The following is a 16,218-nucleotide window of genomic DNA, read 5'->3' as shown; positions in this document are numbered from 1 at the left end:
TTCTTCTACAAAGCGTCATGATGAGTTACAAGCTGCCCAATTAGAAGAAATTGCTTATTTGTTAGAGATTGATGAGATTGTAACTGGTAAAGGTGCAAATCAAGTTGGTACATTGAAACGAGTTGGAGATACTCGTTGGGGATCACATTACGATTCAATTTCTAGCTTGATAAACATGTATGAAGCAACTTGTTTAGTTTTAAAAAAATTGCAAAAGATAGAGGGAGTTATGCTACACGTGGGGATGCAGATAGTTGTTACAATTACTTGAAGGCATTTGATTTTATATTTATTTTGCACTTGATGAAAGAAGTCACGGGAATAACAGATATGCTTTGTCAAGCCTTACAAAAAAAATCAAGATGTAGTTAATGTTATGAACTTGGTTCGTTCAACAAAACATCTTATTCAAGGTTTGAGAGAAAATGATTGGGATATATTATTTACTAAAGTGGTATCTTTTTGTGAAAAGCATGGTATTGAGATTCCTGATCTTAATGATGTTCATTCAACAACAAGATTTGGACGCTCTCGTCTTGAAGAGAATCAAGTCACAATTTAACCTTACTTTAAAGTTGAAATCTTTTTCACTACCATTGACAAACAGTTACAAGAGTTGAATAGCAGATTCAGTGAGCAGGCAATGGATTTGTTAACTCTTTCTTGTTCTTTATCTCCTAAGGATGGATATAAAGCTTTTAGCATTGATACTATTTATTCTTTAGTTGAAAAATATTATCCTATGGATTTTAGTGATCAAGAGAAGAATAATTTGCAATTTCAACTCCAACATTTTCTATTTGTTGCTCGTCAAGCATCAAACTTGAATAATTTATCAACTATTCAAGAACTATGTTCATGTTAGGTTGCATCTGGACATGCTAAAACTTACTTCTTGATTGATAGACTACTTCGTCTTATCCTGACTCTTCCCGTTTCTACGGCCACAACTGAGAGGTCTTTTTCAGCAATGAAAATTATTAAGACTAAGTTGAGAAACAAGATGGATGATGGGTTTCTTGGAGATAGCATGACAGTATATATTGAAAGGGAGATTAGTGCAAACATTAGTTCGGAGTCAATTATTGACGATTTCAAGTCACTCGGAACGCGTAAAGCATTACTTTAAGGTAGTTTTAAGTCATGTAATTTAAATTCTTAGTAATGTTGATTGACCTCCGTGTCTTCACCTGAAAGTAATCCACAACCAAGTAATGTTGATTGACCATGGTGATTCACACCCACGAATGCCGCAAGGCATGTCATACTTGTTAGTCAAGTATGCTGTGTCAAAAGTTACAACATCTCCAAAATATTCGTAAGCGGCTCTACTTCTTGCATCAACCCAAAATACATTCCTCACATGAAAATCATCATCCAAATCTATGTCATAGAAGAAATTTGTATTTTCTTCCCTCATTTTACAAAAATAACTAATCAAAGCCTTACCATCACCTTCTTTTCCAATTGCACGACGCTCTTTGTTAATATAATTCCTCACATCTTTTTCACAAAAGGGAATATTTTCATGTCCTCCTGCATCTTTAACAAGCGATTGAAAAGTCTTGTTGATCCTTACTCCCGCATCATCATTGATTTGGATTGTTCTCCTCACATGTAAGTTCATTTTCTTGTTAGCCTTTAACAATCTTGCTTTTGTAGGGCTAGTCTCATGAGAATGGTTAGATTCAAATTGTGTAATGTACCAAAAACCATCTTGTTTCAATTTAATACAAATCTTGGCAGGACAATTTTTTGGTCTAGATGGTAGTGTCTTTAACGTGCATGAAATTTTTGAAATGTTAAACCCCTCTCTTGAACATGAAAGTATTAGGTAGTTGACCTCCCCGTCATCTCCTTTTTTCGATGATCTAATCCTCCATCCGAACCTCTTTTTTAAAGAATACTCTTGATAATATGTTTTAACTTCCTCTAGACAAGAAAAACACATCCCGATTGCAGGAACCCAAAGTGTGTCATCATCATAACCACCACAATCACCGTGATCAACTTCTACATCTTCCCCTTGACTACTACCATATTCTATAAAAATGCTTGAACTGTCCATTCTGACACAAACTGCACAAAAATGTCACTGTTATGTATAATATAAATTTATAACGACATTGGTTAATAGCATTCACAAGTATGGTTAATGTTGTCTATAACTTGGTTAATAAACTCCCAGACATGTGGACAGGTTTATAACATTGTTTATTACAGAGTTGTTTATTGGTGTGACATAACTTGGTTAATACAGTTCCCAAAGTGGTTAACGAACCAACATGAGTAAATATATGAAATCAAATCGTTTCACATTAAATAAACATGGTTAACGGTGTGACCAAAGTAGATGGATATTGTTTAGGACATGGTTAATGAGCAAACGTGAATAAACATATGAAATCTATAACAGTAGATGCAAAAGAAGAACATTGATATTAAGGAATGAATCTACAAAAATGATATCTAGAAACTTACTGAGTTAAATCTTCATCTTCATCACATAATGATTCTAAATAATTTTCTATTTTTCTTCAAAAACCATGTATGTGATTGGGTAACAGGGACGGCGTGAAAGAGAAAGAAGAAGAAGAAATGGCGCGAAAGAGAAAGAAGAAGAAGAAATGGAAACAGGGACGGCGCGAAAGAGAAAGAAGAAGAAGAAATGGAAACAAAGATGATGTATATATGTGGTTGGAAAGTTTTACTTTATACCCCTACATTTATTCTTCCACCCCTACATTTTATAAAAAATACCAATTTTATCCTTATATATTTTTAATTTATTTATTATTTTATTTTTATAATATTTTTGAAATTTTATTTTTATGTAACGGAAGACTTTGTAAAAGAGTTCCGGTAGTCATTTTTCAAGTATTTTTTTAATATTTTTTATGAATCGGAAGACTTTGCAAAAGAGTTCCGGTAGTCAATTTTTATGTATCGGAAGACTTTGCAAAAGAGTTCCAATAGTCAATTTTTGTATACCGGAAGACTTTACAAAAGAGTTCCGGTAGTCATTTTTCAAATATTTTTTTAACATTTTTTTGTGTGTACCGGAAGACTTTGCAAAAGAGTTCCGGTAATCAAATTTTATGTACCGAAAGACTTTACAAAAGAGTTTCGGTAGTCATTTTCAAATTTTTTTTAATCATTTTTTTTGTACCGGAAGACTTTGCAAAAGAGTTCCGGTAGTCAATTTTTGTGAACCAGAAGACTTTGCAAAAGAGTTCCGGTACTCATTTTTCAAACATTTTTTGACTTTTTTTTTTGTATACCGAAAGACTTTATAAAAGAGTTCCAGTAGTCAATTTTTGTGTACCGGAACTCTTTTGTAAAGTCTTCCGATGCATAAAAAAAGTTGAAAAAATACGTGAAAAATGACTACCGGAATTCTTTTACAAAATCTTCCGGTATGTAAAATAATATTTAAATAATAAAATAATAAATTATTTAAAAATATATAAGGATAAAATTGGTATTTTTTATAAAATGTAGGGGTATAAGGATAAATGTAGGGGTATAAGGTAAAATTTTCATGTGGTTGTGGTTAGGAGAGAGAGGGTAATCATGGCCCACACTAAATACCACACATGATATTCTTACGGTGTTCATACGGTGTAGTGTATGAATAAGAGTAAGAATAACAAACCTGTATAGTTTATCATCATTTTGAGAGGATTCTTTATCATTCATTGTTAAAGTTTTTTTTATTAGCCTCGTAGTCAGATATATTAATTCTTTCAAAAACTAAGATATAATTTTTTTAAAATTATTTATTTTAACATCAAATTTGACCGGTAAGAAAACAGAGATAAATAAAAAAAATACTTCTTTAATCTCAAATTATAAGTCAAATTAAAAAAAAAAAATCTCAAATCATAAATCGTTTTATAATTACAATACAATATTAATACCTTTTCTCCTAATATACTCTCTACTATTTACTAATATGTCTCGTTCTAATTATTTTAATTGTTTTTTTATAATTAATAAATAAAAATATTATAAAATCATTCATAATTTTTATTTCCCATACAAAATAAATTATACTCTTTATTTCATAAATGAAATATACTTATAATTTAGGACAAATGAAATATGTGATACAATATTTATATTTCAATGTATTTTAAAAAACTAGTATAGAGCATATCTTACACTATGGATTATTAACAACTATCTTCTATCTACTCATTATTGAAATGGTAAGAAATAACTCAATATTCAAACTCTCATTTATCTACAAATATCTTTAAATTAATGATCATGTTAGTATTACAAATTTTAACAAGTTATCCTTTTCAAAATTAGAGTTCTTATTAGGTGACATAATTATGCAATAACCAAGTAATTAAGAAGGAGATGAGAAATCTAAAGTGGTTAAGAGGTTTTGGTAAAATAAAATTAGGCCAAAAACAAGCAAGAAATTGAGAAGAAAAAGAGAAAAAATCTATCTTATTTTGCTTCCTTTCTTTTCTCCTCAAACTCAACCTATCCACTCAATTCAAACACACTTCTTCTCTCATCTCATCTCATCACAACTCAACTCATGTTCTATCCAATTCAATCTTGTTCCTCTTCCTAGCATAGCATACTATTAGTATATCACTATTTCTCTCTTTACTTGTCTTGTGTATAAATGGCACATGTTCATACTATTCGATTACAATTTCAATCTCTTCGACTTCCATCTCCCTCTTTCTTCACTACTCTCCCGCCGCTTCCACCTAAGAGCCTTTTCTCTCTGCCACCGCCGTCGCATTTCAAATCCAGAAAACAATTGCTTCCTTTCAAGGTAACCCCTTTTTTTATTATTACACAATTAGGTGAGAAATTAAGTAACTTTATGCCACCCCTTGTTTTAATTTTGCTCTAATTGCATTTTTATAACACTTTTCAATCTTGGGTAGGAAGATTAAGATAAACCCTTTTCTATGTATTGCTTTTTTTTTTAGAGAGAGAAAGTGTAGTTTTTTGTTATTGAAATATTTTGTTCACATTTATGTATCAATGCAAATTGTTTAATTTTCCTCTGCCTTTTGATCAATTGCAAGTTTCTGTGTGAGTGTGAGTGTTAGGTTAAACAATTCTACCAGTGTTTTGTTCTCATAGTTTTTGTTGGTTTTTACTCAGGTATGTGCAGCTGTTACAGAAAATGGTCCACCAAAATGGTGGGAAAAGAATGCACCAAACATGATTGACATTCACTCCACACAAGAGTTTCTGAATGCTTTGAGTCAAGCTGAGGATAGACTAGTTATTGTTGAGTTTTATGGGACTTGGTGTGCTTCTTGCCGAGCATTATTCCCCAAGGTTCTATTTCACTCATTTATTTTCTCGATGTCTTCTATTGTGCGCTACTTTTATTAAAGGGTAAATAACTTTTATGTAATTGGCTGGGTCGTATGATCGAATATGATCAACATGAGTCAAAGGTCATGCCTTGGTTATAGGAGTGATACTAATCTTTAAGTCTAAGTATTGAATGAATCTTTCCATGGATATCAGTTTAAAAGTATATGACCTGTTTGATTTTCATTTCTTGGTTATTAGGCTTTGGTGCTTACTTCATGTGCAACAATAAGGGAAAAGAGAAAGTTTAATCGACCAAATATTATGCTGTGAAAATTATTCTAAATCGTGTCTATGTTAGCCTTGCTATGCATAGTCGGTCCCATGTCGGAATAAAAGGAGAGTTGTGTTAGGCAGTCAAGAGTCAATGTAAAATTTAGTTGAATCTCTGTGACATAGATCAAATACGAAGGAGAATTAGAAGGAGATGTAAACCATCAAGTTCAAGTTGGGTGGTTGAAATGGAGAAGGGTCTCACGAGTTTTATATGATATGAAAGTACTGCTAAAGCATAAGGGAAAATCTTATCACAAAATTGTAATATCGACGATGTTGTACGAGATAGATTGTTAGGCTATAAAGAACCAACACGAAAATAAATTAAGCGTAATAGAGATACGGATATTGCGTTCGAAGATAAAATTAGAAATAACGACATTAAAGAGAGTTGGAGTAATACCTATTAGTAGAAATAATGGTGGAAATAAAGCTTAGGGGGTTTGAGCTTGTAGAGAAAAGATCAATAGATTATGTAGTAAGAAGAGTAGATCAGATGATGGAGGGTAGTCAAATTACTAAATTGAGTAAACAATCTAGAAAAAACTATAAGTGAAACTATTAAAAACTATTGGGATAAGACTCAGTTGTTGTTGATGAAATTATACTATAGCTTTACTGTATCTGATATCATTGTTTAATGGCTTTGGCAGCTATGTAGAACAGCTGAAGAACACCCTGAGATTGTTTTTTTGAAAGTAAATTTTGACGAGAATAAGCCAATGTGCAAAAGTCTGAATGTTAAAGTACTTCCTTACTTCCACTTCTATAGAGGGGCTGAGGGGCAGCTGGAATCATTTTCATGTTCACTTGCCAAGGTAATTATTTTTTCTTGTTCATGACTTGAAATGCGTAGCTCAAAGGCCTAATAGCCGAACAAAACAAATATACGATGATAGAATTTATTTAGATTGCTGGGAGGAAAATCTTTAAATTCAATGATACGCTGATAATGGTTCTTTTGAAAATTACAGTTTCAAAAAATAAAGGATGCCATCTTGACACATAACACAGCTCGATGCAGCATCGGTCCTCCCAAGGGAATCGGCGATTTGGTTCTTGAATCGTCCTCTGCTCCCAAGGATAAACCAGCAGAATCTGTTTGATAATCGTAATACCTCCATCCATGAATCTGTAGCTTATAAGTTTGCCTCCCAAAGTGTAACTCCATTGAAACTTGGAAGCTGCGATCGACAAAGAGTTATGATATGTAATCTGTATATCTCTCTACACTTGTATTTTTTTGATCTGTTTTTTCTTAATCATTCATTAGCTGATTGTAATCAAGCACTTGAAAACTTCAGCAAAAATGACATGTTAGGTGTTAAGTTGTATTTACTTGAAAATTTTATGTATCTGTAAGCTAAACATATCTCTTGTTATAGCTTGATTTTTTCGCTTATTCAGTAGACAAACAGATAATTTATTAATTTAACTCTTAATTATTATTATTATTTTATAAATTTTCTGCCATTATGTTATAGAAATTACGTCTTGATTCTGTTTGATCTAGAAATAAAAACATTTTCTTTTTTATTTTCTAAACTTTGTACTAATACAAGCGTCACAAAACACAACACAAGAACCTGTCCTAAAAAACCGTAGAGATCCACAACATTTGGGTTTGTTAAGGATATTCTAACATCAATGGTTGAAACAACAATCATAGAGTCAGAAAATGTTTTTTTTTCATTAAAAAATGTAACTATCTTTTACTCAGTCAAACATTCTCATAGCAAAGGGAAAGCACCAACCAAATTATCTTCAGTTTGGATCATTCCTTGTTCTCTCCACCTTTTAGAAGATGACTACCTACGGAACAATCTTGGAAGACGAAGAAACTCGGTCAAATACAAACTTAGTTTACGTTTTGGAGGTGAAAGACCGAATCCAGGCGGGTCTAGGCGTAACAAGACCATGGAAAGAAATGATCCGATCATCTCATATCAAACCCCCATCATCTTTCTTCGACGCACTTCAAAGAATCAACACGAACGCCAAACATTTCCGCGCAAATTACGTTATCATCATATTGTTCATTCTTTTCCTTAGCTTACTAGGAAACCCTACATCATTGATCATGTTAATTGTGATGATGATTGGATGGTTGTACTTATATTTCCTTAGAGTTACACCTTTGGTGATTTTGGGGTATCAAATTGATGAGAGATTGGTGGTAATATCCTTGTTGTTGATCACCATTGGTTTGCTTGTTCTAACAAATGTAACACATAATGTGATAGTTGGTATGTGTGTTGGTCTAGGTGCTGTGTTGGTCCATGCTGTATTGAGAGAAACTGAGGATCTTTTCACATTGGATGAAGATGTAAGAATTGTAAGAGGTGTTAGAGAAGTTATCAAAGTCCCTCTTAGACAACCTGGTTCATCTTCTTTTAGTTTGCCTCCTTAGAAATTCATTTCTCACACTATATAGAATCAACATGAAATTTATGTTTCATTTCTTGTAGTACAATATATATTCATTATTCAATGAATTGATTTTGTTATCATTTATACAAAACCATTGTCTCTTGTTACAATATATGGAGAGTGAATGTTGAAGACACTTGTTGTTTTACATTCATTGTGTCTAAAGCATGAATTCAATTACCCTTGGCGGTGATCCAAATTCTATTCCCCACAATGCAATTTGCATGTATACATAAATGTTGTTTATAAAGTAAGTTGCTTGGACAAGTAGGATAAGAAGTTGTTGCAATGATGACAACGACCTTATGTTTATAACCCTTTTTTTTAGTATATACTACCTTAGTCTCTCTGGATACTAAGTTTGTTAAAAGATGAGGTACAAATAGAAAACACTATCTTCTTTATCAATGAAAAGAAAATAACAGAAAATTAAGTTTTCTAAAGTTGAATTTCCATAAAATCTTATATATATATATATATATATATATATATATATATATATATATATATATATATATATATATATATATATATATATATATATATATATATATATATATATCAATTAAAGGTGAGAGACAAATAGAAAACATTATCAATTCTGGAATAAGAGATTCTCAATTTAATAAATTAATCAATATTAACATTCCTTTCGCGTAATGTGTGAACAAGGACAAACTGTCACAATTTATGAATAAGAGATTGAATATAATCCCCGAGAGATGCATAAGGATGAGTAGAATGCACTATTAGATCTAATTCATTTGAGTTTACATTTAAGTTTAATTTAACTTGCATTTGAATTTACATTTTGTTTTGAGTAATATATAAATCAAGTGTGGTTTTAGTTTGTAATAGAGAATTGACCCATAACAGAATTCTAATTTTTTGTTAGAAGTTAGTTAGAAATCTCTCTCTCTAACTTCAGAGTCGTTTGAGAGTTATACTCGCAAATCACATTTTTAAAACCAATATTCGAAGCAATATCCTTAGCATGAGAAAGAGCTTGAAGCTCGACATTAATATTAGAGGTGAATTCATAACTTCTTATAAAACATGTGATCCAATCTCCATAAGAGTTTCTCAAAAGACCATCAAAACCGAATGATCATGAATTACCCATGGAACTATCATATACATTGACATTTATCTCATTCTCTAGAGGAGGGTATCAAAATATAAGTCCAAGAGTTGATATCTTATCGGGTCGGATAACATAGTTAGAGGTATATTGATATAAAATAATTAATACATTTTAAAGAAGATTTTATAAAAAAGAATTGACAAAATTTATGAGAATCTTATATTTAAAAATGGAGGAAGTAATTTATTTTAAGGCATATTTTTTAGATTTATTACACTATCATAGAAATAAGAAGTGAAGTTACATAAAGAAAAATGCTATTCATACATCAAAATATACACTACACCATATTTTACTTTTCACCAATACGGTGAACAGTAAAATATTATAATAATAAAATATTATTTTATAAAAATATATAAAAGAATTATTTTTATTTTTATTTTTTTATTTAAGAGTACCGTATGAGTAACCAACTTTATAACTTCATTAATCAATATTTAATATTTTATTAACCAATTTTATTTTACTATTAAAAATTATTTTTATATATGGATGTTAATTAACCAATTTCATAATTTCGTTAACCAATTTTTTACATTTCATTAATCAACTTTATTTTAATATATAAATAACTGTTCATGAACAGTACACAGTCACAGGGGGTACTGTTCATGTGCACACACTGTTTACATGATACTGTTCATGAACTGTTCACATCACTTTTCATGTACATATTTACTGTTCACGATACTATTCACCGTATTTGTGAATAGTAATGTAGGTGTAACTTATAGTGTAAACATAGCAATGTTGTTAAACAAACTAATCTAATATTAGAAGTCAGAATTACTTTAATTTTATGGGTGTATTTAAAGAATTAAATTTATAATCCTAGAAATATTATTCTTCAGAAATAAAATTCCTATCAATGTGTTTGTTAGGTAATTAGAATTTTTTTTAATATTTATAAAATATATTTAATTTAATTAAAAAAATATATAAAAGAATTAAGTTGATTTTTTATTTTGTTTTCAGAGTTATGTTAATTTAGAGAGAAAGGTTATGAGTGATTATCATTTATTTATTTGTATGAGTGTAAGATTCTCATCTTTTTATATGAGAATAAAAAATATTAAATAATTAACAATTCATTTCTCAAAAATAAAAGATACCTTAATATGATTTGATAAAACAAAATAAATTTTGAAAACATTAAGTAATCATGCTCAATTGAGTGTATTCACTTGTTATTATAATAACGAGAAATCTTTTTGACATTATTAATCGATACTCAATTGTCACTATTATTTTATTCTAAAAGTTGAACAAATTATTACTATAACTTTGTTCATGTCGTATTCATAATGTTCCATCACGCAATACTACATTAATAAGTCAATAAAATCACTTTTATAGTTGTTTTACAAGGATACGTATGCAATTCAAGCTCATATATGCTAATGAATTCATTTCATTTTTAGGTAATGAGTATAATATATAAAATGGATTTAGAAATATGATAAGTCAGTCCTTTTGTTATTAATAATTAACTTTCGATGCAAATTCTCTTCCATCGCTCTAAATACTAATCTTCTATTAAAAAAGCATGATGCTTGCTTGTTCAAGTAAATAAGAAATTATTCAGTTTTGCTTTTCTTACACTTCAATGATAGACTATATCTTATGATAGTGTGTATTTACTACTTTAAATAATAAAATATGATCATCTCTTTTTGTTTCTCAATGTATTATTATATGTGGTCATATCTTTCTCTCTCCTAACAACAATCACATCTCAGTGGCCATTGTATCCATTTCTTCTTCTTCTTCTTTCTCTTTTCGCGTCATTTCTCATATCTTCTTCAACTATTCTTTTCTTTACATCTTCAACCATACCCAATCAAATACATAGTTTATCAAAAAAAGAGAAATTTATTTAGAATCATTATGTGACGAAGATGAAGATTTAACTCAATAAGTTTCTAGATATCATTATAGATTCATCCAATAATATCAATGTTTTTCTTTTGGATCATATGTTTGTTCACGATTGTTCATATGTTTCTAGATTTAACACAGTATTACCAATTTTGTTTACTATTATAGATTTCATATGTTTATTCACGTTTGTTCATTAACTATGTTCTAAACAATATTCATCTACTTTGCTCATACCGTTAACCATGTTTATTTACTGTGAAACGATTTCATATATTTACTCATGTCGGTTTGTTAACCATTTTGGGAACTGTATTAACCAACTTATATCACACCAATAACCAACTTTATAATAAACAATGTTATAAACTTGTCCACATGTTTGGGCGTTTATTAACCAAGTTATAGACAACATTAACCATAATTTTGAATGCTATTAACCAACATTGTTATAAATTTATATTATACATAACATTAATATTTTTTTATGCAGTTTTTGTGTCATAATGGACAGTTCAAGCATTTTTATAGAATGTGGTAGTAGTCAAGGGGAAGATGTAGAAGTTGATCATGGTGATTGTGACGGTGATGATGATGACTCACTTTGGGTTCCTACAATTGGGATGTATTTTTATTGTCTAGAGGAAGTTAAAATATATTATCAAGAGTATGCTTTAAAAAAAGGGTTTGGATGGAGGATTAAATCATCGAAAAAAGGAGATGATGGGGAGGTCAACTACCTAATACTTTCATGTTCAAGAGCAGGGTCTAACATTTCAAAACTTTCATGCAAGTTAAAGACACTACCATCTAGAGAGAAAAATTATCCTGCCAAGATTTGTATTAAATTGAAACAAGATGGTTTGTGGTACATTACACAATTTGAATCTAACCATTCTCATGAGACTAGTCCTACAAAAGCAAGCTTGTTCAAGGCTAACAAGAAAATGAACTTACATGTGAGGAGAACAATCCAAATCAATGATGATGCGGGAGTAAGGATGAACAAGACTTTTCAATCGCTTGTTAAAGATGCAGGAGGACATGAAAATATTCCCTTTTGTGAAAAAGATGTAAGGAATTATATTAACAAAGAGCATCATGCGATTGGAAAAGAAGGTGATGGTAAGGCTTTGATTAGTTATTTTTGTAAAATGAGGGAACAAAATACAAATTTCTTCTATTTGAATGATGATTTTCATGTGAGGAATGTATTTTGGGCTGATGCAAGAAGTAAAGCCACTTACGAATATTTTGGAGATGTTATAACTTTTGACACAATATACTTGACTAACAAGTATGACATACCTTTTGACTAATGCAAGAAGTAAAGCCACTTACGAATGATGATTTTCATGTGAGGAATGTATTTTGGGCTGATGCAAGAAGTAAAGCCACTTACGAATATTTTGGAGATGTTATAACTTTTGACACAATATACTTGACTAACAAGTATGACATACCTTTTGTTGCATTCGTGGGTGTCAATCACCATGGTCAATCAACATTACTTGGTTGTGGATTACTATCAAGTGAAGACACAAATTCTTTTTTGTGGCCGTTTAAGTCATGGCTTCGTTGTATGCTAGAAAAAGCACATTTGGGTATTGTGACCGGTCAATGTAAGGCTATGAAAAATACTATTGAGTTAGTCTTCCCTACAACTCGTTATAGGTGGTGTTTATGGCATATAATGAAAAAAATTCTAGAAAAGCTTAGTGGACACGGTGACTATCTCAAACAGAGCAGCATTGACTATGTCATATTTTAGTTCTTCCTCTGTTGCAACCACTCTATCAATTACCTAACAAAAAAAGTCAATTCAACACACAACAACAGAAAACCTATTTTTCTCAATTCAAACACACAAAATCTTACCATATTTTTTTCAAATGCTTTTTAAATATTTTTCTTCTATAGACTTAGAACCGACCAATTTAATACACGTGGAAAAGAAAACCTAGAAACAACAGGTACTTTCCCCAAAGATAAGTGGTTGAATGTCCAAATCTATAACAAATATTAGAAGTTGTAAATTTCAAAATTTCAAAGTTTAAAAATACAAGATGGAACTATAAAGTTATATAATTTATTTACCTACAATACGGCAACACACCCGTTTAAATGTCTTTGTGCCTTGTTTTTTCCCTCCTTCAACATAATTGAAGACTCACATAAACTAGAAACCACAAAGTTATAAACAACAAGTCTCAAACTATGGGTATCAAGTGAATCCAAATCATCTAATTGCTTAATAAATCCCGTAAATACCTTATTCCCTGTTTTGGGAAAGTAAAACTTCACAAATGCAAGTAATATGTAAAGTCTAACAAAATTAACTAATTTTTTCTTGTGGCAATGAAGTTGTTTGTGAATATTGTTAATGGTTACCCTCAGCCCTTTTAAATAGATCTAATGTTTGACATTGTTGATCTTCTTCTACTACTAGAGACTTACCAATAATAGACAATTCAAGAGCAAAAGAAACATCAACCGGAGTAAAGGAAACTATCCTATCCCTAACCCTAAATCCCCTACTACGTATGTCTCATCTACTTATTAACTCCTATAATAAACCACCTGAGATTGAGAAGTTGTTAGAAATATCCATCGCCCATTTGAATAGGGTGCATTCGATGTGGGCATGTTGAGTTGTGGTTAACTTTTCATTGATGTTGCTCAAATTCACCGGGATACATCTATGCCTCATTCGTACCTTAAATTCATGACAAAACTTGATTAATTTTAGACATAGACTAACAAGAATAATAAAACAAATGAAAATTTAAACCTATGCCTCTTACTTACTTCAGTTTCGTAACCATTTTTTGATGATGCCATAGTTTCAACAATAAAGCACTTAACCTAATAACAATACAAAACCAAAGAAAAACATAATCAGTACAACAATCGAGGATTGAAAATTTTATTACATTAATCTAAAAGGAATAAACCCTAAACTTTAATCCTCTTTCAATTTCCCCTCTTTGAACAATTGATTCAACAAAAATAAAATAAAGGGGAAAAGAACATTTAACCTTGAGAGAGGAGTTGTTTTCGTCGTTCGGTGATAAGTTGAGAGAGTTTTGTTCGCTGTGGATGGAGAGACGGTGAGACGAAGAGACGAATTCAACGCGGTGGGTGGACGGTGGGACAACTTCAGCGTGGTGGATGGATAGACGGTGAGACAGAGAGACGGAGAGACAACTTCAACTTAGTTTATCACTTTTGAGAGAGGCGTTGTGGACTGAGGCATTTGGGTTTTCTTTTTGAGTTAACCTAAAACCCAAATGCAAATGACCAAGTTGCCCTTATTTATTAAATGGATTACAAAAACACTAGTCTGTTGTTAAATGAGTAAGTGTAAACATATCATTTATGTTGTTGCAATGATAATAACACACCAAACTTGTGTTTTTAGATCAAAGTTTATTAAAAGTGGACTATTTTATTTTTATTTTTTATCCTTTTCCATGAACTTTGGACCGAGGTGTACGATGAATGAGGTTGTGACAAATAATTCTTATGAATCACACAAGTTTAACTTCAAGATATTTAGAAATTAGAAGTGTTTTCAAGTTTTCTTAGATGTTTTCAAAAGTTTTCCTCAAACTCTTATTTCTCGAAGTTTTTCCTACTAAGATTGTTATATCTTTCCCCGGTCTTTAATAGTAAAGTTCCGAAAGGTTGAAAAGACAATAATGAGAAATATATATTTATGTTTACTGAAATCCAGCATGTGCTTAACAGGTTTAAAACACAACCCATTAATAAAATGTATGGATTGGATCTGATACCGACAAACCCGAATCACCCATTGGAACAAGTCAGTCCCTCATACACTGTTGACTTCCACTACCTATCACCAGACCTCCCTTGACTGAGTTAGCCTTACCACATTGCACCATCGTCGCCTTCGGATTCGCGGTCCGCCGTTGTTTGACCACCTTCGTCGAATTGCTTACTTGTGGTTTTGATACCTTCTATAAAACTCCTACCTGCTTTGTAATATTCCATATCCTCTTAAATGTTATATTCTTTGTCAGTTGAGACAATTTGTGTTCTAAATACTCTATTCTTTATCAGTCAGGATAAATAGAGTAATTAGTGAACTCAAATGAGACTAATTATTACCCAGATCAGTTGACATTTACTAGTTAGTACAAGAAATGACACTTTGGTAATATTGGTAAATGGTCATTTATCCACTAAGGGATAACATTTTCCCTAAATATTTATTCTTCATCGCTCTCTCTTACCATCCAATATATCATTTGTTAGTAAGAAGAAAGGAGAAGAAAAGAAAAAAAACACTTGGAAAGTGAAGATCAAAGCTTTAATCATCAAGAACTCATTCCAATCTTTATTCATTTTCATCTTCTAGAGGTGGGTTCCTAGTTAGACCTACCTTGGGGGAGGGGATTCATGAACTGGGAATTAGATATTATGAATTTTTCCTATGTGTGTGAAATTGATGTTGATGCATGATCATCTTATTATTTTTGTTTTTTTCTATTGAATTGACTGCATTTTAGCAAAACAACAACTTGGAGAAGTGTCTAAGTGTTCAAGATTGGTATAGCTTACCAAAGCTGCATAAAGGACACATGTTGGGCGCGATGCTTCGGCATGTTAGTACGACATTTGAGCCTTGTGCAACAGGCGCCAAAATGCTGCATTTTTTAGTGTGTTATGCAGAAGAATTGTTAAAGATTTTATTGTTATTGATTTAACAACAAAATTAGGTGATTTGTTTAACATTTCGATGAAGTTTAATTCAAATTTAAATTTGAGTTTGAATTAAAAAAAATCATATCTTGTTGGAGATATTCGAGGAGCAAATCAAATATCCAACAAATTTTATATTAATTCTTGACGAATTTAAAGATACTATCCAAGTAGAAAAGCTCAGAGTTACATTGATATATAAAGAGCTCAAACCTAGATTAGAAAGCAAGCACTCCCATTGAAGATATTAGAGTGTTTGATTTTGTTCTGTGTATCCACACTAATACCCTAATAGGATTATGTAGGATCTTTATGTACACCTTGTTAGTTTATGTGCGCTCTCTAAGAGGGGTGAATTAGATTTATTGGACTTTTCTTATTTTTCAGAATTTATATGAAAG

At 31.0% G+C, this 16,218-nt stretch overlaps 3 protein-coding genes across 3 annotated transcripts; all 3 read left to right on the top strand.

The window, feature by feature from the left end:
• Nucleotides 1–4,417: 4,417 nt before the first annotated feature.
• LOC127118343 (thioredoxin-like 2, chloroplastic) lies at nucleotides 4,418–7,064 on the top strand. Its single transcript, XM_051048526.1, has 4 exons — nucleotides 4,418–4,801; nucleotides 5,140–5,319; nucleotides 6,288–6,452; nucleotides 6,609–7,064. Exons 1-4 carry the CDS (start codon nucleotides 4,646–4,648, stop codon nucleotides 6,738–6,740), a joined length of 633 nt encoding a protein of 210 aa, XP_050904483.1. The 5' UTR covers nucleotides 4,418–4,645; the 3' UTR covers nucleotides 6,741–7,064.
• Nucleotides 7,065–7,240: 176 nt separating this feature from the next.
• On the top strand, nucleotides 7,241–8,044 carry LOC127118353 (PRA1 family protein F2). The gene has a single exon (XM_051048537.1). The coding sequence runs from the start codon at nucleotides 7,439–7,441 to the stop codon at nucleotides 8,042–8,044; it is 606 nt and encodes a 201-aa protein (XP_050904494.1). The 5' UTR covers nucleotides 7,241–7,438.
• Nucleotides 8,045–11,595: 3,551 nt separating this feature from the next.
• On the top strand, nucleotides 11,596–12,408 carry LOC127093196 (protein FAR-RED IMPAIRED RESPONSE 1-like). Its single transcript, XM_051032100.1, has one exon. It carries the CDS (start codon nucleotides 11,596–11,598, stop codon nucleotides 12,406–12,408), a length of 813 nt encoding a protein of 270 aa, XP_050888057.1.
• Nucleotides 12,409–16,218: the final 3,810 nt, after the last annotated feature.

Source organism: Lathyrus oleraceus, chromosome 1, assembly GCF_024323335.1.
Source record: "Lathyrus oleraceus cultivar Zhongwan6 chromosome 1, CAAS_Psat_ZW6_1.0, whole genome shotgun sequence".
NCBI classification, from domain to species: Eukaryota; Viridiplantae; Streptophyta; class Magnoliopsida; order Fabales; family Fabaceae; genus Lathyrus; species Lathyrus oleraceus.
Note: the sequence above shows the minus strand (reverse complement) of the source record. Positions and strands in the feature narration are given on the sequence as shown.